We start from the raw sequence: 27,654 nt of genomic DNA, 5'->3' as shown, positions 1-27,654 counted from the left end.
AAATACAATGAAAGGGGCAAAGATCTTAAGCCTGCGGCAAAAACACCACTTTGTAATCCAAACAAGTGTGCAGTGGTGATAACTCCAGCCACAGCGGCAAGAAAACAAGAACAAAATAAGAATCACCTGGGCGTCCAAATCGCAGTATTGTGCTTGTCCAAGTTGATTACGGGCCTTCTAAAAGCCCAGAAGCTAAACGGCCCAGATTCGCAAATTGACACGTGTTTGTGGTCATACATGGGTTCCACGCTATATAATAAAAAAACAATCATCATTACTTGATTAGTCTCTTTTATTTCAATTTTCGCGGTAAAGCTCTCCCTTCTCTCTCTCTTGTTTTTTCTTCTTTTCTTTTCTTCCACAACAATCACACCGTTACTCAAAAAGGGTAAATTAGGGCTTTCATTCTTTCCAACTTATTACTTCTATTCCAATTCATTCCTTTTATTCTTTCATTCTAATTTCTTTGTTTCTTTGTTTTTTTTTATTCCAAAAGTCTGAACTGAAAATTTCCATTTTTGAAATCTTATTTCTTAATAGGTGTCGAAGTTTGTTAATTTAGATGTTGATCGTTATTTGTTATTATGAATTTTTTATTAGGTTCAAGTGTACGATCAGTGATTAAATTGTTTTATTTAGGGAATTACTATTATTAGTAGCACAGATGACTGCAATTTTTTTTACTGTAAATGTTTTTGTGGTTTCAGGTAGTTGAGGTTGTAGTCTATGGCCACTAAAAGAAAATCAAGAAACTTGAATAAACTGTGTACTAAAGGTAGTAAGGATGCAGGCAATGTGGAGAAAAACCAGAAACAGGTTAATTTGAATCCTAAACTCTATTCAAGTTTATTGATAAATGTTTGAATATGTTGGAAGCATACAGTGTTGTATCCTTGTACTACTTTTACACCACGGGCATGTATATGTATATCTTTACGTTGATGAGCCCATTTATGTAGATTTTTTTTTTTGAATATAACATTTATTGTATTATAGAATTCTGGCGAGAAATTTATAACATTATTCTTTACTCCCACAATATCAAATAAGAGTGCGATTGTGTGGGAGAATTTCCATGTTGAAATAAATTGACTAGTTACATAGTTTGATATTTTGACTGGAATCTTGTCTGTGCAGAAGAGAAATGTGTCTGACATATTAGGGGATCAATGGAGCAAGGAGGAGCTCAGGCGCTTCTACGAAGCCTACCGAAAGTATGAGAAAAACTGGAAGAAGGTCTGGCCTCCTCATTTTTAACTTGATTTATTTTTTCAGAAATGAATCTCATAGATCCAACGATTATATATTATTAATAATGCTTTTGATGAGCTATATCTGTAAACCTTACATGCTTTTGTTTCTTTGTTCGCGTGGATTCTTTTATTAATTACGCTCATATCAATTTCTAGGTAGCTGCTAGGGTACGTAACAGATCTGTCGAAATGGTGGAGGCCCTTTACGACATGAATAGGGTAAGTTTGTTATCTGCACAAATATTACATTTGGAAGTTTTAGAAAAAAAAGTCTTTGTGATTTATAATATATGTTATGACCTGCTAGGCTTAAAAGCAGACATGACATATACATATCTAATCATTGTTATAGAAATAGTAGCCTACTAATCTTATCCCTTTCACTTACACATATTTGCAACGAGTCTTTGAATGATATATACTAAGTTGTAGCACCTATTTTCTTTTCCCATATATGTGCAATTGTAGGCGTATTGATACTGCTTGCTAAAATGAGTTTGCGTTTTTTCTTTTGATTGCTTTGAATTTGGGAGCGTGGGCATTGACATTACTAATTCTTTTTTTATTCCATCTTTCAATGACACTATCCTATATTCCTATGTATCTAAAATGTGCATTTAAAGTGTCTTTGCCGTGTTGTGTTTGTATTGACACAGATGCACACCAACATATAATACATATAAAACGTTGGTTTAAGCTTTATTCTAAATGTTATGTAAATAACTGAAACTCAGTAGCGATATGCCTATCCTTGATAAGCTAATAAATTGATTGGTCATGCCTAAGTGCGTATACATACTTGAGAAGGTACTTACCATTGGATAGTTTCGTCACACAGCCTCAGGATATTTTTTGATTGGATCCTGCTTCCAAGTTATCAACTTTTTACTGTCTTGCATTTGTCCATTAGCATTCAATATCTAATTCAACCTTGCAATCATTTGAGTCCAGTTGAGTACTCATGACAGTTTGAGTCCATTTTGTACCACGCAGGCAGCCTTGCCCTTGTTAAGTATTAAATGTAGATATGAAGTGAGGGGTTTTATTGTGTTTATATTCCATGATGAATGACTTGATAATTATCTTCACTGGGTTGAGTGACTTTTCTAATGCCATTCTGAAGTGAATAAGAAACAACAAAATATATGGGCCATACTTGTGAAGTATTCTTTTGGAAAGTTAACTTTTACTATCAACGTTCTTCTTTAATTTCTGTAGTGTCAAGCTCAAGACTTTCATGATTGTGAAGTGGGAGATTACATTACTGACGAGAAGTTAAGTTTCATCTTGTTAGCATGACTTGATTGAGGTATATAATATAATTTTCTTGATTTCAGGCGTATTTATCCCTTCCAGATGGAACGGCAACAGTTGTTGGCCTGATAGCAATGATGACTGACCACTATAATAGTCTGGTAAGATGGTAATCCTATTTATGGTCAAATTTTAAATGGTATTATTTGGATTCTAGTTTATGGGTTTCCAACTGATAGCCAAGTCCTTTAAACTGTTTGCTACTAATGCTCTGGCATTTGAAGGGTGTTACCTATATAAATATACTTCTGGAGATTTTGATTGTATCTCTGTTCTTATTTGTTCTTAATGTTGAAATAGCATGTATATTATCATTGAAAGTTTGAAACAACCAAAGGAGCAAAGAGCTTAGTGAAGCAGTGCTTTTAAGTACTTTGTTTGAGAAGATATTGGGAACTGCAATTACTTTATTGTTTACTGATTGAAACTTCAGAGTTGAGGGGAAACTAGGATATTTGACATAATATGATGCTTGACATGACCAATTTAATGCATCTAGAATGTACAGTGGTAGGAATGTTTTTGTTTTAGACACATCTTGTTTGTTAAATATCAAATTCAATTCCTGTGAATGACTGCCGAAAATTAGTGAAGTAGTAGCACAAGAAAGATACAAATAATAATTTATACCTTAAAATGTGTTTATGCTTAATTAAGAAGGTCCTAGGTCTGTTTAAAGAGTAATGAGATTATCAACTTGTTCTAGGTCTGATGGTTTTGAGTTACAACCTCAAGTTGTGAGGCTATTATTAATTTGTATTTTGATCTACCTATATGTGTTGCAACATTCAGTTAACATGGTATTCTTGTTCATCTTAATTGTAATATTAATAATACAATGTTACCTTATTACAGTTAAGTTACATGCCCAATGAACAAGGGGTAGAAGTTGCCTCATTTAGTCCTGTCTTTCACACATAACCTTTTCTACCTGTTTCTTAGGAAATTGGTGAACAAGTGGTAGACGTTGCCTCACACACACACACACACACACACACACACACACACATATATATTTTCTGTGTAAGATAGTGATGTTTGCCTCATTCTTTTAATTTCATTGACAAATGTTTGTATATAAGAACATGGATGTTTCCATTTTACTAAAGTAGTTTACCGATTTAAAAAACCTAATTACCAATATGGTAATGTAGTTGGGATTAATGCAAGATCAGTCATTTTGCTTGATTTGAACTGGTCTGCACTTCGCCGTTACTTGTTTGACTATTTGGGTTTCTCTAGAGCATGAAGGCTAATTTTAATGTGGTTTGTGAGTAAACAGGATAGTGAAAATGAAAGTAAAAGCGAAAGTGAAAGTGACGAAGATCCAAGAATATCTCAAAAGGCTCAAAAAAGTGACAGGCGTAAAGTCCAGGTTAATGTTTCTAAAGGTTCGTTTGGACACCATAGACATAATTTGCACTCCCAAGAAGTTGCATCGGGCGATGGGTGCCTATCGTTATTGAAGAACAAGTGTTCCAGTGGTAAAATCTCAAAGTCCAAAACTATGACTAGTCTCTCATGGTCTATATCTATATATATATATATATATATATATATATATATGACAACTGACAACTGACAAGTTTCCTCTCTTTCATTTTGGATAGCAGCTTTTCTATGTTTCTAATTAGCATATCAAAATGATGGCGGAATTATGATTGCCTAATTTTTTACTTACACGTGTTACAATCTTTGTAGATATTGGACCTCGTATTGTTGGAAAAAGGACCCCTCGCATTCCTGTATCAAATCCATATAACAAAGGTGATCGAGGAAAGTACTTTTCACAGAGTAAAAGAGATCGAAATCAGGAAGGATATTTTAAAGCTAACGAAGTTGCTCAAGAGGCATTAGCACTGACAAAGGTTTGGCGAAGAGAAAGCTTTTCTGAAACACCAAACAGAAGACCCGAGAGAGTGAGACGCTGTCCTGTTTGGAAATATGGAGACGTTGTAATGTTTTGCAACTTCAGTTTTTACTTTTACTATTACCGTTTCACTTTTATAACTTATGTATGATGGAATTATTGATCTTATTTCTTTAAATAAATTTTAGGACACAAAAGGAGAGACAGTTGGAAGTAAGCATGCTGGTGCTGCAAAGGGGTGCTATTTTGAAATCGGGAAAAAGAAGCAGTTTTCTAAAAAGAAGCCAAAAGACCATGCTATAAAAGAAATGTGTAGTGGAACAAAAAAACTTATCCTAAGTACAGACAAAGGGAAAAGTGAAACTAGAGCTACAGATGCACAAATTGGTTTCTCATCTCATCTAGGAACAAAGAAGAGAAGCAGGCAACTACTTTCAGAAGGTGTGTTAGTAATTGAAATCAAGTTTTTTATTTTGTATGGGGGATAATTGAACACTTAATTAGTTAAAAGGGACTCATTACAATACGTAAGCGTCATTTCTTGTTTTGTGATTTCCTCATCTTCTTAACAAAGTATTCAATAGTAGGGTCATTTTTTGTGTGAGAAGTTTTACCTATGAATGGAAATAGGTGCACTCTTTGTTGTTTTGGATGTTAATCTTAAAGATCAGAACTAGTTTGTCATCGTAAGCTTGGAACTTTAAAACAGATTCTTTCATAATATTGCTTCCATTGAATTAATTCTATATATTTCAAGAAATCTCAGTGACAGGATGTTCTTAGGCATATGTACATTCTTAGCAGGCTTTAAAGGAGACTTGGCCAAAATTTTGATTTATTCTTTTGGGGCGAGACTGCGAGAGAATTGAGTGATGTTAACTTCTTACTAGGTGTTGGCATATATTACTCTTCAAAAAAAAACTTGACTACTGGAATATCGCTAGGAACAAAATAGAAATCAATATTAACTGTGTTAATATATTTAGAATAGCTTCCATGGAGCATCCTTCAGGCAGACCACAGACTTTCATCTGTGCATAATAGCATATGTAGGCCGGTCTTTAATACAAATATGGTGTCATGTGATTCATCCTCATCGTGAAATCGACCACTGGAAATTAGTAAGATGAAAGAGCAATTTGTTCTGAATAATATACTTTTGCACATTTTCCTATGTCACTAGTTTTGTGATGAAAGTGACCTTTTGACACTAGCTTCACATTTTTTATTATATTTATTCAATGCCTGTAGATTGTTTTTAATTGTGAACTGTTCTCCTTGCAATGTACTTACAGATGAGAGCTCTGCCTTAGATGCTTTGAACACTTTGGCAGACGCACTTCTAAACCTTGAACCAACATCAATAGCTGAATCTGGTAGGTATTTTACGGTTCTAGAGTATATTTCTATGTATTTTTGTTGTTATTTTGTTCAGATATAAGAGCACAAATACGAGGTTTTGAATTGAAAGTCAATATTATTTTGTGATATGGGTTGTTGATAAAAGAGTAGAAAATTCCACCTCAATATCATATATGGTACAGTGACGAGTGGGTGGGGTTTCTAATTTATAATGATTGACCAAACAAAGGAGACGTAGTGAAAAAATGATTCGTCGTAGAACCATGATGAAAGAGTATGTTGACAGAGTCTTATATTTGATCCAACAAAGAACTATTTGATCTTAGTTCAACAAGTTCCAATATCTTGGTGTTAGCTCTCCTATTTTTAAAGGCTTGGGTAGAACTTTCATCATTATGCAATCTGTACATGACATGCATCTAACAAACATAATTGGTTAAGAATTAAGAATTGCTTGACAACCCAATTTTAATTTTTTTTTCCTGCCCTCTCCACCCACCCACCCACCCAAAAAAAAGAGGCCCTTGGGCGCTTCTAAAGTTGGGAAACTTAATCTACCACCTAGACCATCTTTTACGTGCAATGTTTTATTGTTGACCGGATGACCTTTCTTAGACATAGCCAATTACCCCTTTTGATTGGCTTAAATCCATCAGCTAGAAGCCTAGAACAGGTGAATTTCCTTATACACCTTGAAATGCACTGTTGATCAATTTTATATTCTTCTGGTATAGTTTCGTCTTCTTTGTCTTTTCCAAACACCATTTATGCATGTCTGAAAATTACCAATATATTCCTTTCTCGTTCTTCAATTCATTGTTTTCATTTTGATTTCGTGCTAATTCATTCATGGCACTTCCACCTTTAAGGAGTTGCAGAATGTTGCTATTGAATGTGTACGTTTTCCACTCAGACTATAATGTTGTTTCTTATTAATTTTTAGATTGTGTTACATTTCCTGACCCGCAGTATTTTCATCGTGCTAGCTATTGTGACCTTGCCTTTATAGATACATTTTTGCTATTTGTACTGTAAACATTTGGGATAAAGTCTAGACTCGGTTTTTAAGTTTGATGAAGAAAATGTAACCAAAATTGCAGACCTGGGTATAGGGGCAAAAGAAAATGGTGGGCATCAATCTATGGATGGAGTGGACTCATCTCTAGAAAATGGTGTTATTCCTGAAGCAAAGAAGCGGGTGCACCAGTCAACCTCAGAAATACAAAAAGGAAATGGAAAATCCTTATCATCTAAAGTAAGGATTCTATTTTTGAAGTTGTTTTCCTCTCCTTTGGACTTATAATTCCTTCATTTTACAGATAAAAAGTAGGGCTTTTAGTAACAGACTTTACTGCATCTGTCAAAATTTTAAGCTAATGGAATCCTTTAGCTTCTCTAATCAGATAACTACATATTGCTTGCAGACTAAAAAATCTGAATCAGCAATGGACTCTTTCGTTGAGGAACAGCAGAAGACTGAGGTATTTATTCCTTATCTTCTATACGCACTTCCCTCTCTTGGTAGAACCAACCATGTTCAGTATTGTTGCAATCCTTATCATCAAAGTGAGGATTGGTGCGATTATTTCAAATGTTAACTATCTTCATCTCATATGACTACTGGAATTTGTAGTTTCTCGTCTATTATATGGATAATTTGATACTTATTATTACTTCTTTGCTGAGTCACAGAATCCAAAAGCTGAGGCGCAAATGGACTCTCTCCTCATTGCAGAACATAGGATTGAGGTAGTGCAGATCTGTCTCATAAATTTTTGTATGCACCTTCTGCATTATACATATTTGGATAAACTAAGGTTTTGCCCTTTGTACTTATAGTCAACTTTCACTCACCCCTTTGTACTAAATTATCAACTAAAAAAACCTTGTACTTTAAGTCTACTTTCAATTTACCCCCTTCCCATTGACTCCGGTCTAAATTTCACAAATATATTTCAATTTCAAGAGAGGGAAAAACCCTAAATCCCCAATAAGATGAAATTTAACTGTTTTGGTGAAATTAGAGAGAAAGAACCTGATTATTTTGTGTTATGAGATAGTGGGTGATGGAATTACAAAATATAGAAGAGAGAAATTTAGAAATTGAACAATTTAAGATTCGAGAATGTTGGAAATTGAACAATTTAAGACTTGGGTGATGGAATTGGGCCGAAGTCAATGGAAACGGGATAAATTGAAAGTAAATATAAAGTACATGGTTTTTTAGTCGATAATTTAGTACAAGGGGGGTGACTGAAAGTTTTGGGAGGTTTCTCAAGCTCCTATTTTCTGAGAATACTCCTTGTACATTGTATAGGGCTAGGATATGTTTACTTTATTTTCTGTACTCTAATGATTAATCTAGGTTTTTTGACATATGTACCTATTTTGGATTCGATTACTTTTTCTGTGAACATGATCTCCTCCTCATATGGGCCTTCTCCACAAACACCAAAAAAAAATAATATTGTAATGATGATAATAATAATAATAATTGTAAATAATAATAGTAATATTATTATTATAATAAGAAAAACATTAGTAAAATGAAATTTCCTAAACGTCTAACCCTGCCGAAAACATGTGGGGGTAGTTCTAGCTGTGGGATGATTTATAATGGGTAGGAGATCATATCCGGAATAAAAAAAAAAAGAGAGAATGGTGCAGTTTCTACTTGTGTCCAACAATATAAAGTAAATTTTTTGAGCACAAACAATAGATTAACATGATTCGGACCATGTATTCCGATATATGCTCATGCTTGTCATACCTATAAATATTAGATTCAACTTTCTTTTGTTGATACAATCTGCTTACCACTTTACCGTACCGAGTACGTCCAGCAAAGTATCCAATTCCAATATTTTAACAATAATACATGTATCCTAAATTTAGCAGTGAAATAAGATTTTTTTTTTAGTTTTGGTAATCATTACAAAGCACACTCTGTGCCCTCCCTTCCCTCAACTCTTGGCTGCCTTGCCATCCCCTTAACAGCAAGGAACTATCATCTGCCAGGTTTGAAACCTTGACCTCCTATTAGGGTATCTTTCACACCAACATTGACTGAGGTTGCTCGCAGACAGTGAAAAGATGATCTGCAGTTAATTTGTTAACCAATTTTGATTGTGATATTTAGGTTTGACTGTCATGTGAGGAGGATCTATATTCTATACGTGGTTTGGAATATGACCGATTATTCGTCATGTAGGTAGTGCGTCTGTTGTTAAGTATGTGCCATGTTTTGCATTTGTCTTCTGCACAATTTGGTTTTCTGGTTTTCCTAATTGATGTTCTGTTATTTCATATGCTAACGTCTTGTAGGCTTCTGTGAAATACATAAACAAACCTAAACTGATGACTTGAATTTTTCACTTGGAAAACAGGATAAATCTGTTGGACCTCAAGAATCTTCTTCTTTAAGAGTGGATCTGCCAAGTGAAGGGAACAATATATCATTGCCTATGGTACAAGTTCCCAAAGTAAACCAAGTCCACTTACCGATGAAACCGAGTAAGCGGAAGACGCAACTAAAGAATGCAGTGACTAGAAAACGAATAAGGTCTCAAGAGAATATTGGAAGTGGACATTTTAATGCTTACTCTAGCTCACTTCATGACAGAGCATGGAGTCTTAAGGTTAAGTACTGAAATGTCTCTCAATAATTTAGGCATGATTAAGAAAAAAGGAAAAAAAAAAAAAAATTTTAAGAATGGTAATCAGGACATTGTTGACATGGATTTGTAACCATTCCTGTATTATTATTTTGTTACAGGAAAATCTTTCTCATTGCTTATCATCTCAAGCATTACGAAGATGGTGTGCTTTTGAGTGGTACTACAGTGCTATTGATTACCCATGGTATGCTAAAAGGGAGTTCGTGGAGTACTTGAATCATGTAGGATTAGGCCAAGTTCCCAAGTTAACTCGTGTAGAATGGGGTGTCATAAGGAGGTATTTCTTTTACATAGCTTTTCTCATTTTCAGGGTACTTTAATTTTGACACATTCAAATACATGTTGGTATATACTTTGTACTTCTTTGATTTTACTTCTTGTTGCAGTTCTCTTGGCAAGCCTCGAAGGTTATCACAACAGTTTCTAAGAGAAGAAAAGGATAAACTTGAACGGTATCGCGATTCTGTTAGAGGACATTATGCTGAACTACGCTCTGGGATTAGGGACGTAACTCCATCAGATCTAGCTCGGCCTTTACGTGTTGGACAGCGTGTTATTGCTTGTCATCCCAAGACAAAAGGAATTTATGATGGGAGCATACTAACTGTTGAGCGTAACAAGTGTAGAGTTCAGTTTGACCGTCTTGAACTAGGAGTTGAGCTTGTCATGGTAATGCATCTCTCTCTCTCTCTCTCTCTCTCTCTGACACACAAACAAATTTTTTTCTTCTTCTTTTGGTCTCATCTGAACAAGGTCTTACAGTTAAGCTCCAAAAGATGCAATGATGGCCTTAGCAAAAAAATGTGTCTTCCCTTCCTAAATTCACAGTTTTCCTGAAGAGGGCATGAGATTCGTAACTCATGTGGATGATTCTGAAGGATAACGTCCAAGAGTATCCATGTTAACTTTATTATTTCAGAGGAGATATTGTTAATAAAGGATATATTGAAACTCATTAATTTGATATTCTACTATGGTGATATTATCTCTTTCCGCGTTGGTTGCCAGTCTTCCATTAGTCAAAAGTCAGTGTTCTCTCAGAGGATTTGTTGGACAAGACGTATTGGGTTAAATATTGACGAGTTCAATCTTTTCCTTGAGTTTGCTGCAATTATTTTTCCCTTTTCAATGAAGTGTGCATTTATCAATTATTATTGGAAAGCTGGAAAAATGTTGACTAACAATTTTGCATCACAGGATATTGACTGCATGCCTTCAAATCTGCTCAAAAGTATTCCTGAAGCTGTTAGAAGGGAGAACATATCTGCTGTTAAGAACCACAATAACTTCAGTGAGTCTATAAACAGTCAAAGTAAAGGTTGGAGATTTGGAGGACACCCGAGATGTGCTTCTGGTGAGAATCTGGAGTGCACTGCTAGCCCATCCTTCTTTTCTTCACCAACTCATCCTGCAAACTCTTATTTGATGTTGGCAAAGGTTTGTAGTTCTCATCATCATTTCAAATGTGCAAGCAGTTTTCGTTACGACGAGTCATTCTTGATAGTGTTGATGCCCATGAACTGTGAAGATGTACTAATTTCCTTTACTGCTCGGTAGAAGTGACTTTTGTTAAAAGTAAAAGAAAATAAGCCGGAAGAAGCCTAGAAGACCAGAGCCAAAAGAGAGGTGTGTGTCAGACTATTCATAGAATATCTCACCTCACCACAAAATTAGGGAAAGCTCCTAAACCCTTTAAAAATCTGAGACCACTAAATAATAAGGTGTTGATGATATTATGACCGTGTTATTACATACTGAATATCTTTGAACTGACGAAGATGGTCTACGTTTTGTGGGGTATTTGATTTAACCTTGAAGCACTATTATTGCTGAATAATGGAAATGTTGACACTTTGACTTTTGAAGGATTGTGCTCTTTTAATCCTGTGCCCCAAAATTTGTGATTTGTTCATGTCTGGAATCTGATGGCCATAAAGCGTATTCAGGTTTAGTTAGGACTTAGGTGGACGGCGTAAAATGTATTCACCAGAATAACTAAGTGTAACAATGCCTTTTGAAATTAACACATTGTTTTCTTTTATCAATTTTCATTGGTAGTGTGAAATTGCATGTGAAGTTAGAAATGTACCTGAAACGGTAAATTGAAACTCTTTGTAGAAATGGGGCATGTAGATGCCAGATCACAATCTAAAGATTCTGCTAATGCACGAAAATTGACACAACTAATTCCTGTATTCTGGTGCAGATCAAATCTAGGGATGCTGATATACAAGCTCTTTCCGACTTGAGTCGTGCTCTTGACAAAAAGGTAATATTACATATTATCAACATAAACATAAGTGTTACAAACTACTTTACACCAATGAATCTATCTGGGCCATATCTTTTTGTAGAGTTGGTTTTTTTAGCGGTGTTTGCCTAATTAATTAGGTAATTTTCTCCTTTAATATTCTCTGGCTTATTATTTTGATCAATGCATCAGGTTTTGTTAGCCAATCTAGGTATTCACAAGACTAATAGACAATGTCTAACTAAGAAGCTTTCAATCTTAAACTGTTCAAATTTGACACTTTTTTAGGGATTCACCTATTGAAACCATTTTCCTTGGTTCTATTTCCTCTCTCTCTTGTATAAAGCATCAGTTTAGATTAGGTTTTTTCATCCGGGCAATTGGCTTTGAGACATCAAGCCACTGTTCTCATTGATATATTTTTATGACATCTTCCTGTAGTTATCTGCAAAGAGTCAGACGGTAAACCCTTGTAAACTGACTAGAAGTTTCAATCAAAAGAGATTCATTTGTGTCTAACTCGTTAAGACAAAATGACATCCTAACAACAAACTTTAGCACTTCTATTGTTTTTGACGCAATACCTTGCAAATCTGCTAATTCTTCCTGAACCAGTTGATTGACGAAGTAAAATCCTGCACTTAAAAAAATCCCAACACTCTTTTTCCTCTTTCTTTTCTTGCCCAAGAAAGAATGGATCTGATACCACTTTCATTAGTCTAAAAACAACCAACTTTCTACTATATTACAAACCCTTATTCATGACGTAGGGTTTGCTTGACAAGAAATCAAGCCAATAGACTAATGACACGTGGACCAACAACTAAAATAAATTAAAAACAACAAGAATAATAAAATGAAGACATGGGCTTGACCTTGGACACGTACATTACATGATTTGCTTCAGGTTCAACTCACCTTTGACCTTTCTAGTCTGATGTTGTTAGAGTTTTATAATTTTAAGGTTTTGAGGTCTTTATCAGCTTATTTAAAGAGTTTAATATTTTTAGCTGGTAGATAGAAACTCTAGCCATCTATCCTCCCAAAATCTAATGCTCCCCCTTCTCCCCAATGTATATCTATTCTCACTTGAATATAAGAGCCATTTTGGTCATTAACTTTTTGGCAAGATTAAGTCTCTTGAAGTGTAACGATTTGCTTCTTTTATTTGTAGGAGGTGCTGGTTTCTGAGCTGAGATACATGAACTGTGAAGTGTTGAAAAGTCAAAATGTTGGAAAAGATTCTTTGAAGGATTCTGAGATTTTCAAGAAGCTATATGCTTCCGTACTCTTACAGCTGAAGGAAACTAATGATCAGGCATGTATTGTTTTGTGAAGTCATTGCCAATTTCATATTTCAGCTGTATCAACCTCTATTAGTACACCTGTCAACATCTCTATATGGACATCCTTATGTCTACTTATGGCAATGCTTCCTTATTTTGATAAATGGTTTCCTCTCATTATTTAACTGAGAATAGACTAATTAAGTTTCCAAGGACACTTACTTGGTTAATTGTCCTTATTATGAATTATCTTAACAGCTTTGATAATTATGGTGCATACCTTCATAAATTTCATTGTTTTCATTTGAGAATTCAGAATTCTTTTATGTACAATGAACATGAATATTACACTAAAATGTGTCACAAGTCACATTTATCTTGGCATTTTGAACCTCCTCATATCTATTAGTCCGTATAGACTTGTCGTATTTAGTCTGTCATTAGCAACATGTCCACTTCACTGCCACATGGATGTTTTTCTGTTCTTTTATTTGATATGTTTGCTTAAATATTCAAGTAACTTTTAATTTCACCAGGTTTCTTGTGCTCTTGATTATTTGAGGCAGCGTAATACCCACCAAGAAAATGCAACTCGTTTGGGGCTGAAGCCGATCAGCTCAAGTGGCACCGCTGAGCCACATAGCTTCTTTGATCACTGTGCATTTCGTGCTCAAGAATCAGAGTGTCATGTGGTTGAAACTGTTGCACGCTCAAGATGGAAAGCACGGAGAATGGTAGATGCAGCTGTGCAGGTGTGGAAATGACCTTTTTACCTTTTGGATCTATTTTGATTTTATTCCCTCTTTTCCTTTCTGGAAAATGACGGACTTTTTTTTTGGTGCGATGACCTACGTTTTTGTTTTGTTAATTTTCTTTCTTCATTAGTTCTAGATAGTTTTCTAGATGGATTCGGGATTATAGCTCGGTTTTGTATGCTCGATGATCTTTCTGGTTTTGTTTAAGCTGAGGAAGACAAAGTAGGCACCAATTTACAATTTAATGGTTGGGCCACAGTGCCTCACTGTCTTATGATCTATAAGAAACTCGGATCAGAATTGTTTTTTTTGTTTGGTTGGCAAGCCTGTTTTAAATGAGATCAGTAACTCTTTTGATGCTGGCGGGGTTCGAGCCCCAGATCTCTAGTATTATCACCCAAAGGTTTTACCGACTTTGCTAGTCGGCACCTGCTTAAAAATGTGTGGGCAAGCCTGTTTTTAAAGAGATCAGTAACTCAATTGTGTGTAGCGGGGTTCGAACCCCAGACCTTTGGTATCATCACCCAAAGGTTTTACCAACTAAACTAGAAGGCACTTACAAAAATGTGTGGGCAAGCCTATTTTTAAAGAGATCAGTAACTCAATAGTGTGTAGCGGGGTTCGAACCCCAGGCCTCTGGTATCATCACCCAAAGGTTTTACCAACTAAGCTAGAAGTTCCCTGTGATTAATAATCACCCAAACCTTTTCAGATCTAGAAGTTCAATTTGGTGTACGTTTCGGCAGTCTCAAACTACTGCTAACTTCCTACCTTACTAATTTCATCATGTAAAACTATGGAATAGGCATACTCATGCCTTTTATGTTTATCCTGTTTATAGCTCTGCATTCTTGATAATCTCAGGCAATGTCTTCTTTAGAAGAAGGTGAAGATGTTTACGTGAAGATAGAGGAAGCTATAAATTTTGCTGATATTTGGTACTCTGGAGTGTACTCTAGTGCACCAGCTACAAGTTCTTTCGACCCTCCAAATTCATGTGATCTTGATTTGACTTATCAAAAGCAAGAAACTCCTGGCATGGCAGAGCAAAGGACGGAAGTTCAAACGACTGGTTCAAAGCTGAACAACGCATCTGAAGCCAGCAAAATTCAAATTCCCTCTGCACTAATCTCCTCCTGTGTGGCCACTTTGCTCATGATTCAGGTAAATTAGTCAATTTATTAAATGAACCATTAGATTGTTCTATATAGCATTAGCACGTTTTAAGTATCTTAGTTCAACTAGTGAATCTTCGATTGGTAACTTATCCGGTCTTGGCCCCTGCAAACCTTGTTTATAAACAAGGTGTTCGGTCTATCTGTTCTTATAAGATTTTAAGTAGAACTTTATGATTTTTAACCAGTTGCAAGTTTTATTTGAATGGCTTTTAACACATTGAGGAGCATTTAGGGGTTCTTTTTCTGTCATATTTGAAAAGCATAAAGGCCTCAAGGGATGTCATTTTCGAAGCGTACCTAAAATTATCTAAAGTGGCCTCCATGTTGTTGAGGAGATCATTGTGTATGCCCAGTTTTGGCTAGGGAAATCAATTCAGCAAGTCTTTTAGGCTATTGTTTTTAGATCTCTATAAATGATTTATTTATTATAGTCTTAGGGCTGTAGCTGTATAACAGAAGGCCTCGTTTTTTCAACCTGCTTACCCTGATGGTATATTTCTATTATTGAAACACAGACATGCACAGATAGACAATATCCACCAGGTGAAGCTGTCCAGATACTGGATTCTGCTATGAGAAGCTTACAGCCATGCTGTTCTCAGAACGTTCCAATCTATAGAGATATACAGATGTGCATGGGAATGGTCAAGAACCAAATATTGTCACTTATACCTATATAAAGTTCTCAACTTTAGGAGAAATCTGGCGACATTGTAAATATACCCCAGAATGTATTAAGTAAGCCGATCCTTTTTTCTAGCTCGGTCGTCTTGTCTCCCATTTGTAACTTATTGCCCCTTTAGCCATGTTAATATTATTCCGAGGTTCCAAAATTTGAAGCCCGTCTTGTTGTACTAAATATTTCCCGGACTGGCATTTTGCTCGCTTAGACTGAGATTGTATGATACGTGAATTGAGCTCTGATTTCAATCTCTGGAGCCTACTATTTGACAGTATTGGACCTGGTTTCTAGAACAGAAGGTGGTTTCATTGTGGGGAGAAAAAAAAATGTAGCCAGCAAGAGTGAGGGATTACTATTTGAAGTCGTGTATGTATGTGTGGTTCTGTACCATTTTGTTGTTTGTTGGGTCTGAATTGTTGCATCATAGTTTTTGCTACTGTTAACATCGAAATACGGGGACGCTGATTTGGAATTAGTATTTTAACGTGTACTGGAACTACTGCTCTGGTTTTATCTGGGTTCTTAATTTCTTATAGAGTAAGGGAAGACTGACAAATATGCATTAGCTCTCAAGGTATTGTTGGGATCCCAGATGGTTCGTTCTTATATGACTAGTCTCTAAGACCATTGCAGTTCCATGGGTTTGCATTTTGATAACCGATGCAATCATGCCAGTCTGCCGTTTTGACACTCCAGCGGTTTTTCTTGTTCATTTTTATCACTGGTTGTTTATTGATACCAATGGGATCTATAATTGCCAAATTATAAGAGCTCTAATTTCAAACTGTATACTGTAATTGGTACCATCCAAAATGTTTCTATTCGAGCATGTATCTGCTCAAAGTTTTAGTGGGTGCTGAGTACAGTACCAAGGGCACTTTCCCCTAGCTCCTTTTCAGGATTTGCAAAACAAGATGTCTGAGGGCGGGGTCACAATTCTCTTATCTACGCAATGGCCAGCTCAAGCTCAGGAAGTGTTCGTGTGTACAAGATCAAAACAATTTCTCCAGAGAGGCATACAGGGTCGGACACCTTTTTTTGTTTTATTCTTTGTTTTTTCAAGACAAGACTCTGAACTCCAAAACACGTTTTAAAAGCTACTCCATGTGGGAAATGGTGGAGAAGGTTAAAATGTGGAGAAACTGCCTTTGTCACACTTCTTCAAGTTTTTCTGTTCAACTTGCTCCTGTATAAGTGTCATGTCCCTGGACATGGACAAAAGGTCTAGGTGTCTTACTCTATCTGTATTAGGATAGTTTGGTATTTCTGTCTTGTAGAGTGAGGCGTTGTTAGATGCTGTCACATAGATGGCTTAGATAATTTCAGGTTGTTAGCATAAAGGGAAAAAGGACGAGAGATATATGTACTAAAAGAGAGGAAAAGAAAAACAGACAAGAAGAAAAAAGAAAAGAAAAGAGGCTCTGGTCTTCAGTTGAAGCAGAGAAGTTTCCCCATATATGTTTATGTTCTTTATTGATAATTTGTTATCCAAATGTTTGGTAGTACATAACAATTGGTATCAAGAGCAGTTGATCCTCGGCTTGAGTCAATGGCTCCCAATCCCTAAGATGTAGAAGCTTAGACAAAAATGATGGAACTACAACAAAATATTTCTAAGTTATCAGAGAGAATGATGAAAGACACTCAAGCAAGAGAACAGAAGACAGATTTGAACAACTCTTTAAACTACTCAATGAGGGAATACAGAAAGGGAAGGAGAAACAAGTAGATGGGGGAGATGGGGTTAGTGCGGGAGAGTCGGCCACCATCGTCACTGACATCGGCACTTCGGCAACGCAACCTAGACATCAGTTCCACGTATCAATGGAAGCTCAAGGTAATTTTCTCAGACCCCCGAAAATTGATTTCCCTCGGTTTGATGGTACTAATTCTAGAGCTTGGGTCCGTAAGTGTGAAAAGTTCTTTCTACTTCATCCTGTTGAAGAGAATAAAAAAGTGACTATGGCTTCCTTGTATTTTGAGGGATAGGCAGACTCATGGTTCTTAGAGTATCAAGCGGGTAAGGATTTAATTAAATGGGACGATATGATTGAAGATTTATTTGTGCGATTCGAATTGGTGGGAAAAGAAAACTACATAGGAACCTTCAACAAATTGGTTCAGTCTTCCACTGTAGAAGAATATTAAGAACAATTTGAAGAACTAAAAACCTTGATGGTCAGTAATAATAAGCATCTCACCGAAGATTATTTCGTACTTAGTTTCTTGAGTGGCCTCAAGGACGAACTAAAAGCTTTCGTTCAAATGTTCAAACCTACTCGACTAATGCAAGCGTTGTACTTAGCCCGAATGCAAGAAGCTGCTTTCGCAGCTCAACAACAAAAACCTATGCCGATTCAGAAACCATTTACATCTACCTGCTCTTACTTTCCAACCAATTCATTTTCAGTCAAGAATACAAGTATCCCACCTACCAAACCACTTACCCCTTCTAAATATGCACCCCCTCAATAGACCCTCAACAAAGCAACACCCACAACACCACCTATAAAGCGATTGACCCCAGCTCAAATGAGGGTCAGACGAGAAAAGGGCTTATGCTACAATTGCGATGAACAATATAAGCCTGGACACCTTTGCAAAACCCAGCACTTATATATGCCGATTGGCAGTGATGAGAATCAAGAAGAGGAAAGTGGTACTGAGAGTGAAGAAGGAGAGAATCAAGAAGAGGAAAGTGGCACTGAGAGTGAAGAAGGAGAGTTGTTACAACAAATAGAGACTGATATGGAAATTTCCTTACATGCTTTAACTGGCAATGTAAGTCAAAATACTATTCGGATTCAAGGTCACATTAAGAAAAGACAATTTACTGTTTTGATTGACACGGGGAGCACGCACAATTTCTTAGATCTGGAGGTTGCAAAGCAAGTTGGGTGCAAAGTGGAGCCTACGGCCCACATGTTAGTGACAGTGGCAAATGGAGAGAGGACGATTAGTAAAGCCAACTGCCCACAGTTGAAATGGGAGATGCAAGGGCACCAATTCGAAGATGATATCGTTGTTGTTGTTGGGGGTGATATGGTGTTAGGAGGGATTGGCTTAAGAAATGTGGTGATGTCTTTGATGAATTTGAGCAAGTTGCAACTTAGTTTCAAAAAGAAATGGCAAGAAAATCACCTTGCCCAGAGGTAAAGAGGAAGCAACATTAAAGATGATGAGCGGGCATGCCTTAAAGAGATTTTTAAGAAAAAACACCCATGGATTGGTAGGACAGTTATTCTCCATCACCGCTACACAAGTACAACCTGAAATCCCTCCACCTGTAACCACCTTACTACAAGAATATGCCGATGTGTTTGTTGAACCCATAGGCTTACCACCACCAAGAGTCCTGGATCATCGTATCCCTCTTAAACCTGATGCTGAACCGACCAACCAAAGACCCTACAGGTGCCCATATGTTCAAAAGGTTGTCATTGAGCAGCTTATCAATGAAATGCTAAAGGCCGGCATAATACAATCAAGCCATAGTCCATTTGCTTCCCCAATCTTGTTAGTCAAGAAGAAAGATGGGACTTGGCGATTTTGTGTGGACTATAGGAAACTTAATGACCTCACAATCAAGGATAAGTTTCCTATACCAATTATCGATGAACTGTTAGACGAGTTACATGGTGCCACAGTCTTCTCTAAGATAGATCTTCAAGTGGGATATCACCAGATTAGAGTCCACGAAGCAAACATATATAAGACTGCATTTCGCACACATGAAGGGCACTATGAGTTCAAAGTTATGCCGTTCGGCCTGACAAATGCCCCAGTGACCTTCCAAGCACTTATGAACGAGGTATTCCGCCCATTTCTCCAGAAATTTGTCCTAGTATTCTTTGATGACATACTGATCTATAGTTCCAACTTGGACGAGCATCTAATTCATTTACAACAAGCCTTAACTGTTCTTAGAGAGCACCAGTTGTTTGCTAAGCTCTCTAAATGTAGTTTTGCTAAAGAACAGTTGGAATATTTGGGTCATTTAACCACTGCAGTAGGTGTCGCAGCCGATCCATAAAAAATAGAGGCCATGGTTAACTGGCCTAAGCCTCAGACCTTGAAGGGACTAAGGGAATTCTTGGGACTCACAGGCTATTACCGCAGATTTGTCAAGAGTTATGGTACTATCAGCAGGCCACTAATAGAATTGCTAAAGAAAAATAACTTTAAGTGGAATCCAGCAGTTGAAGCAGCTTTTGAGCACCTCAAATTAGCCATGACTACAACCATCGTACTTACGTTACTAGATTTTACACAACCATTTATCTTGGAGACAGATGCTTGTGCTAGAGGTGTCGGTGCTATATTAATGCAACGAGGATAACCAATTGCCTTTTTCAGCAAAGCTTTAGGACCTAAAGCATTGGGATTCTCCACATATGAAAAAGAATTGTTAGCAATTGTTATGGCAGTCAACAAGTGGAAGCCCTACTTGGCTGGTCATCCTTTTGTCATTCACACCTCGACCACCAAAGCATCAAATTCTTTATGGAGCAGAGGATTACCACTTTATTGCAACAAAGATGGCTTACCAAGCTGTTGGGATTCGATTACGAAATTAAGTACAAGAGAGGACATGAAAACAGAGCTGTAGATGCACTCTCAAGAGTGATGGAAGATCAGGCCACTTGCAATATTATTTCTACCATCCAACCACAATGGATGCAAGAAGTAGCTTCAAGTTATGAGCAGGATGAAGTCGCTCAACGACTTATTTCTCAACTTTTATTGGCACCTCAAGGTACCCCGAACTACACCCTCACCGCAGGTATCATACGCTATAAGCAGAGAATTTATATTGGGAAGGGTAATTATCTCAAAAAACGATTGTTGGCAGCGACTCACTCTTCTTCAGTAGGTGGACATTCAGGTATTCAAGCAAGTTATCAAAGGGCAAAAACTTATTTTTATTGGCCTAGGTTAAAGAAGAGTACAGTGGAGTTTGTTAGTTCTTGTGATACCTGCCAACGAAACAAAGGGGAGCATGTTTTTCCTGCTAGTCTTTTACAACCGTTACCCGTTCCAGAACAAGCTTGGCAACACCTAACCATAGATTTTATAGAAGGACTACCAAGGTCTGAGGGGATAGATGTGATAATGGTGGTGGTTGATCGCCTCACTAAGTATAGCCATTTCATCGGATTGTCCCACCCATATACCGGCGCAATCAGAGCAAGAGTATTCATGGACAATGTTTACAAACTTCATGGACTTCCGGCTTCGATTATTTCTGATTGGGATAAAGTGTTCACTAGCTCTTTCTGGCGCGACTTGTTCAAAATCCTGGGCACTGGCATCCATCTTAGCACCTCATTTCACCCTCAAACTGATGGGCAGACTGAGAGAACGAACTCCTACCTTGAATGTTACTTATGTTGCATGATAGGTCATCAACCTAAGAGCTGGTATAAATGGCTTTCTCTGGCCGAATGGTGGTTCAATACAAACTATCACACAAGTTTGAAAATTCCCTCTTTCAAAGCCTTATACGGATACACGCCACCTCATCTTGCCATTCCAGTTGAAATCAGTACATCGGTAGCTACTGTGGAAAAATTCTTGAAACAAAGGGTAGTTATGGTGGAGCTAATTAAAGAGGGGCTTCTCAAAGCTCAAGAGAACATGAAGTGGTATGCAGACAAAAAACGTATTGAGAGGACCTTTAATGTTGTTGATTTGGTTTACCTTAAGCTTCAGCCGTATCGGCAAACTTTCGTGGCACTTCGGAAGAACTACAAGCTGTCTGCCAGATGCTATGGCCCTTTTCTAGTTCTAACAAAGATTGGCGATGTCGCTTATAAACTACAACTTCCTATTGGGTCTCGCATACACCCTGTCTTTCATGTGTCACAACTAAAAAAGAAAATAGGAGAAGCCATGGTCCCAATGTCACACTTGCCAATGGTGGACAATGAGGGACAGATAGTAGTTGAACCATTTGCAGTTTTGGGGGGACGAATGGTACCCAAACACAACAAAGCCGTTACTCAACTCTTGGTACAATGGTCCAACTCAATGTCTGAGGATGCTACTTGGGAGGATTTAACCCATCTAACAACAAGGTTCCCAAACTTTCATCCTTGAGGGCAAAGATGCTTTGAGGGGAAGGTATTGTCATGTCCCTGGACATGGACAAAGGGTCTAGGTGTCTTCCTTTATCTATATTAGGATAGTTTGGTATTTCTATCTTGTAGAGTGAGGCGTTGTTAGATGCTACCACATGGATGGCTTAGATAATTTCAGGTTGTTAGCATAGAGGGAAAAAGGACGAGAGATATATGTACTAAAAGAGAGGAAAAGAAAAACAGACAAGAAGAAAAAAGAAAAGAAGAGAGGCTCTGGTCTTTAGTTGAAGCAAAAAAGTTTCCCCATATATGTTTATGTTCTTTATTGATAATTTGTTATCCAAATGTTTGGTAGTACATAACAATAAGCTTGCTAAAAGTTTTTTTTTTTAATAAGATTTGGGGTTAAGGCAGACCTACCTGTCTCTAAGATTGTAGTCATTAGAGGAAGGTACGACATACAACAAATTCTAAGGCTTCGAGCCTAGCACAATCCACTCTTCAAAGTATAACATTATAATGAAAGTACATCATAACTACTTCATTTTTTAAATTGCTTAACTAAAGTAGGATGATCTTTCAAAATATGCCTTTAGGTTTTTTCAGTCTTAGAAGAAACTGCAACAATGGATGCAAGCAAATGTCGATCCCATTGAGTCATCCCAAACTTCCTAAATGTAACCATCAAGATGCTTAACCTTCTTTCTTGCCAAAGAGGAAGCTTTTTTCATCAGAGCGATGGTAGGATCATTAATTTCACCAGGAGAGCGTTGAATATGCTTTCTAGCTTTCTTTGGTTTCTCAACAGTCCTCCATTTATCACCTTGAATCGAAGGTGTTGTTAGCATATTTTCAGATCCAACCTCAATAGTTTGAGAACTAATGCCTTCAACTGTGTTAGTAGTATCTGGGACAATGTGGTCTTTGAAGACACTCTCAATCTCTTTCTCATTACTATCATCATCATCAATGGCATGTGTATAATCATCTTGACTTGTATCCACAAGAGCTTTATACATATGATGACGTTGGTTCTCAAAAACAGGTGGAATTTCAAAGAGATTGCCTTCGGTTTCTACAATAGTTACAGTCTCCTAATATGGCAACAGAAGGTTGGACCTCAACAGCAGTTGTGTCATTAGCAAGTGCAGCAAATCAGTTATCTTGTGTACTTATAATTGTAGTTGATGGCCTAGCGTGGGATCCATTTGCAGGCTTAGAGCTGCTTCCACGAACTTGCGCATGCATTTCTTGCATATTCCCATTCAAAGCTTGATCAACACCAACATGTGAGTTTGAGCTTTTCTTTCTCCATATGGTTTTCACATGTCTCCACTCTGAGGGTTTGTTTACATTGTTGGTGTCTGGTTCAGCTCTAGGCACAACTCTAGGTTTGTACGGTGGAGGTGATGTTGGTTTACATTTTGTTATAGCATGACCGAACATCTTGCACTCAATACAAATCAATGGCTTCCATGGATATTGAAACTCCATAGTAGCAATTTCAAAGGATCTAATTCTGATTTGCAGAGTAGTTGGAAGCTCCTTCGTCTCATCAATCTCCACGCATACTGATAAACATAAAATGAATAGCCTACCTACGAAATGAACGATGAAATCAAAACGTAAGTAAACTAAACTATTTATGATGCTATGTTATTTATCAAAGTTTCTACTCTCAAATCTATCGCAATAGAGTGGAGTAGGAAGTTCGTTCCACTCCTAGTGCTCTAGCATGGAATTGTTTTCTAATCTATTTAATCAGTCTTAAGTCAATGAGAGCTTTACGAAGGGTGTTAAACTACGATGCAATGTGAAAAACAATATGTTGAATTTAACTACGAATACTATGGAAATATGATTGTGCTTGAATCTAGATAAAGGATTAGAGGGGAATTGAATCCACCTCGAATCCAACTTAATAACCTAGCATAGATTGTTGTATCTCGATTCTTACGTTCTTACGGCAAGAGTTTCGAGTTCTAATCCCTAGTGTTCATGGCATTTCTACCAAGTACTAACTAGCATGTGAGGTCGTCCACCCATTCTCATGGCGAATCACGACTTTCTAGAGTTGAATAGATTCTACAATGCTTCTACACTATACAACTAAGTTTTCATCAAGGCTTAATCAACCCCTCTAATGGAGGTTTTAGCCTTGATTCATCAAACTAACATTTCCCATTGAATCTAAACTAAACATAATGTAAAGAATTGAAATTTACTTAATTAAACAATAATGAAATCTAATTTAATGACTAAAATGAAATAAGGACAGGAATTGAAATTAGATCTAGAAATGGAAATGACAAAAATCGAAATTGATAAAAATACTACTTTATTGATCTAATCAAAATGAAGAACAAGATTCAAAGGTTTAATCTAATACAATAATTGAAATGGAACTAAACTTAATTAATCTATATGAAAAACTAGATCTAGAATTCATTAATGGAGGCTAACTAATCTAAATCTAATCTAGGTCTAACTATCTACCCTTAACAAAGAGCTAAGCTTTTGTTTTTATACATTCAGATCCAAAAATCGTGCATGGGCTTGGAGCCATGTTTTGGGCCAGAGAATCAGGCCCAAAACCCAATTCTTTCAGTCCAAAAAGGCCTCTTCAGCTGCAGTTGGCTTCAACAGACTTTCCGTCCACTTTTGCTCCTCTGATTGGGTCAAGGCTTAGACCATTGGAAATCTCTTTCCGAGCCGGTCGTTTTGACATAAGGTAGGCCCCATTCCGGTGGTCCGAGTCCAAAGATATGTCCTTCGGAAGTTCTCACGACTTTGTGTCTTTTCCATTTACGCGGCGTCGACTTTTCAGCTTTTGACCGGGCTTTAGAAGGGCTTTGTCTTCTTGAATCTTGGCCTTTAATCACGTAACTCCTTAGCAACCCGACCTTTGCTTCTTTATCTCGCTAAAGTGGCACATTTCTCGCACATAATGGACTTTGAAGCCCTGAAATGCATAAAAACACGTGTCGGTATTAACTCTTAATTATTACTCACATAATTGGTCTAAAAGTATGATGGTTAAGGGGTTAAAACTACAGTTTTGGGCTCTTATCAAACCACCCCAAAACAGCATTTTGCTTGTCCTCAAGCAAAGATGAGAAATTAGAATAAGTGACAAAAAAAATGGAGTTCTATCTACTCTCGTTTACTGAGTCGCGATTGCATTGACCATATGCAACAAGGCGCTTAAACCACTAGGAATTCCCTAGTGGGCGAAGTTATAGCCTCGTGAGAGTTTTCCATGAAGGTACTCACAAACTTCATCTATACTACAACGACTAAGAAATAAAACTATTGTTTTCTTATTCATGCTCTAAATTAACTATACCTCTTACTAGCAATGCATATAGAGTAATCAAGTCGAAACTTAAGCTAATATATGCATAATAATCAATCATCTACTTAATAAACATATATACAATGAGTAATGCTATGAAATGCGATGAATGTCCGTTTCCTCAAACTTTGGAATAAGCGTCCTTAAGTAGGTTCTCACATAAAAGTCAAGACAAAAATCACTCGATTTTTCCACTCAAGTTTTGCTACTCCAAATGGTGGGCATACTTTACCTTACAATCTCAATGACACACAAGGAAGCCGAAGTTGATCAAACACATCTCGCCACTTACTATCCCACTAACCTATTCCTAATTGAGCTAGAGGTCTTTATTAGGTGTTCATGGGGATTAGAGATGGTTTAAGAAGGAAGGAAATGGATATTCAAAGGGACAAGTCCGAGATAATAGAGTCTTCATATTATGTAACTAGAGAAAACCTTGTTATTTACTTTTTCTACACTTTGTTTCCATCCTTAGCCATATTTTTTTTCTTTTTTTCTTTGGCTTTTGACTCCTTTTTATTCTATTTTTTTTGGAGTTTTTATTTTATTTCTATTTTTATTTTTCTTTTCTTTGGATGGAAACTTCTTTTCTTTATTTTACTCAAGCAATTAACTAACTTTTGTTTACCACAGGTTTTTCTCTTCTTCTTTCTTCCTTATTCTATTCTCGGACTTATCTAAATTGGGTAGGTTGATTTTTTTTTTTTTTTTTTTTTTTTTGTAACAGGTAAAGGATTTGTGGTTTTATGAAAGGGCTAATAAAAGGCTCGATTAGGGCTTACTAGCGGAAAATATACTTAGGTCGGAATTTCTAGCTATATCGATCCAAAAAGGGCCTAAATTCTCTCTTAGGACATGGTATAGTGGTCAAGCAAGTGGGCGTGTGATTTCTCTATTCGAATATACTTCTCCCTTGTGTCATTTCTCAAATGTTTCACTCATATAAGGCTTTAGGCTATATTCTCACAGATTTGTAGAATAAGTACTCTAGCCTAGATTTGAAACTTTTCTTGCCAAACAATCATAGATACTCATGTAATATATTTATAGATAGATGCAAAGATTATTACCTACATATTCACCTAAGTTTCTAAAAACTATTCTAATGCAAAAGCTACATGATACTTCTAGATTATTAAGAGCATAGAGAAAGAAACAATACCAATATTCCTAAGTGTATAGCATAAACTTTTTATTTTTATTTTTATTTTTATTTTTTTATTTTTTATTTATTTTTTATTATTTTTAAGACAAATAATACGTAATATACAACCTAATATGTGTTTAACATTTACATCGTGTTTCTATACCACCCCCAAACAATTTGGGAGAAGGGGGTTCATGAAACAATTCAATAGCACAATTAAATTATGTAACTAACTAATTTTTATAATTTTTAACATTTTATAAATAAAAGTGCATAATTTACATCCTAAAAGTGTCTAATTTTTGCAAATGTTTCTATCCCACCCCCAAACAATCGAACGCTTTGTCCTCAAAGTGTAAAGAGAAAAGGAAAGAATTTACCATAGAAACGCGTGGCAAAATTGGCGACTGCTGTAATAGAAATATTGTAAAGATGATATGATAATATGAAGCACAATTAAACCTGTTTCACGTGCTAACTAACACAAACTCTACCGGAGTAAACATGACAGGCTTAGGGTGGCAACAAGATTTGAAATGAATACCAAAATCGCCACCCCCAACAAAAAATGGAAAACTCTTTTTAAGTTTGAAATTTTTGTTTGGCCTATACTCCGAAAGTTGGTATTGTATGAAAACTTGGGTCTTTTAAGATCGATTCCCCGAGACTTGCTAGATTACTATTTTTATAGCTTTAAACTTTTTACTTTTTATGAATTAGGTTTAATATAAAGGAAAACAATAAGCAAGAAAGACATAATTGACACCATAGAGAAACATGACTCAAAACCAAGAAAACATGCAAGAGTGGAAAACGTGAATTATGTGAACCGTGGACTTAGGATCCGGTACTTACAACCACACACTCCATAGGGAGGGCCCGGTTACCTGAATGGTGCATTCACCAATATATGGAAATGAAAGGAAATGCACCAAACACAAAAATTGAGTCGTTTATAGTCAGATACTCGAGACTTTATCTAAATATATGTATGAATATACAGTTTATCATATATCAACAACCGAAATAGTTGTGGATCGTTCTATAAATAAATATCACAGAAAACATATCCAAACACAATCAAGCACCAAGATTTCCTACGACGCAGCCTAGTGGAATGAAAGCGAAGTCGGATAGACCTATAAAATAACCGAGCATGCACCTTATGTTTCAACTTTGAACGAGAGGGTGTCCTAGTGAATAAGTGTGGAAAAGTGAATGGTTGTGGAAGATATGGTGGATTGGGATAAGTTTTAGAGAAAAAGCATGGAAAAAATGAGGATGTGGGTTTAGCACAAAACTCATTCATGGTGTAGTTACACAATTACCTTCATAATACCAACCTTCAAAATGAATCTTCCACTTTAAAAGATTCCCTGTTTTAATACCAAACCTCAAATTTCAAATCCCAATTAAAGTGAGAGAATAAAAAAAAGCTCAA

General features: G+C 36.5%; 1 protein-coding gene across 5 annotated transcripts; it reads left to right on the top strand.

Annotated features, from left to right (window-relative positions):
- Positions 1-280: 280 nt before the first annotated feature.
- On the top strand, positions 281-16,139 carry LOC147517383 (protein ALWAYS EARLY 3-like). 5 transcript variants are annotated; one of them, XM_086589601.1, is made up of 21 exons: positions 281-309; positions 708-816; positions 1,138-1,236; positions 1,410-1,472; positions 2,591-2,668; positions 3,850-4,051; positions 4,269-4,522; positions 4,626-4,878; positions 5,733-5,813; positions 6,900-7,054; positions 7,224-7,280; positions 7,492-7,548; positions 9,186-9,437; positions 9,575-9,753; positions 9,863-10,145; positions 10,674-10,913; positions 11,683-11,745; positions 12,902-13,045; positions 13,550-13,765; positions 14,633-14,932; positions 15,462-16,139. In XM_086589601.1, the coding sequence occupies exons 2-21, from the start codon at positions 727-729 to the stop codon at positions 15,624-15,626; spliced, it is 3,231 nt and encodes a 1,076-aa protein (XP_086445727.1). In that variant the 5' UTR covers positions 281-309; positions 708-726; the 3' UTR covers positions 15,627-16,139. The 5 variants fall into 5 exon arrangements, with proteins under 5 accessions (XP_086445727.1, XP_086445730.1, XP_086445729.1 ...); XM_086589604.1 differs by having other exon boundaries at positions 285-309; positions 4,269-4,486; XM_086589603.1 differs by having other exon boundaries at positions 296-388; positions 4,269-4,486.
- Positions 16,140-27,654: the final 11,515 nt, after the last annotated feature.

Source organism: Coptis chinensis, chromosome 2, assembly GCF_015680905.1.
Source record: "Coptis chinensis isolate HL-2020 chromosome 2, ASM1568090v1, whole genome shotgun sequence".
Lineage (NCBI taxonomy): Eukaryota > Viridiplantae > Streptophyta > Magnoliopsida > Ranunculales > Ranunculaceae > Coptis > Coptis chinensis.
Note: the sequence above shows the minus strand (reverse complement) of the source record. Positions and strands in the feature narration are given on the sequence as shown.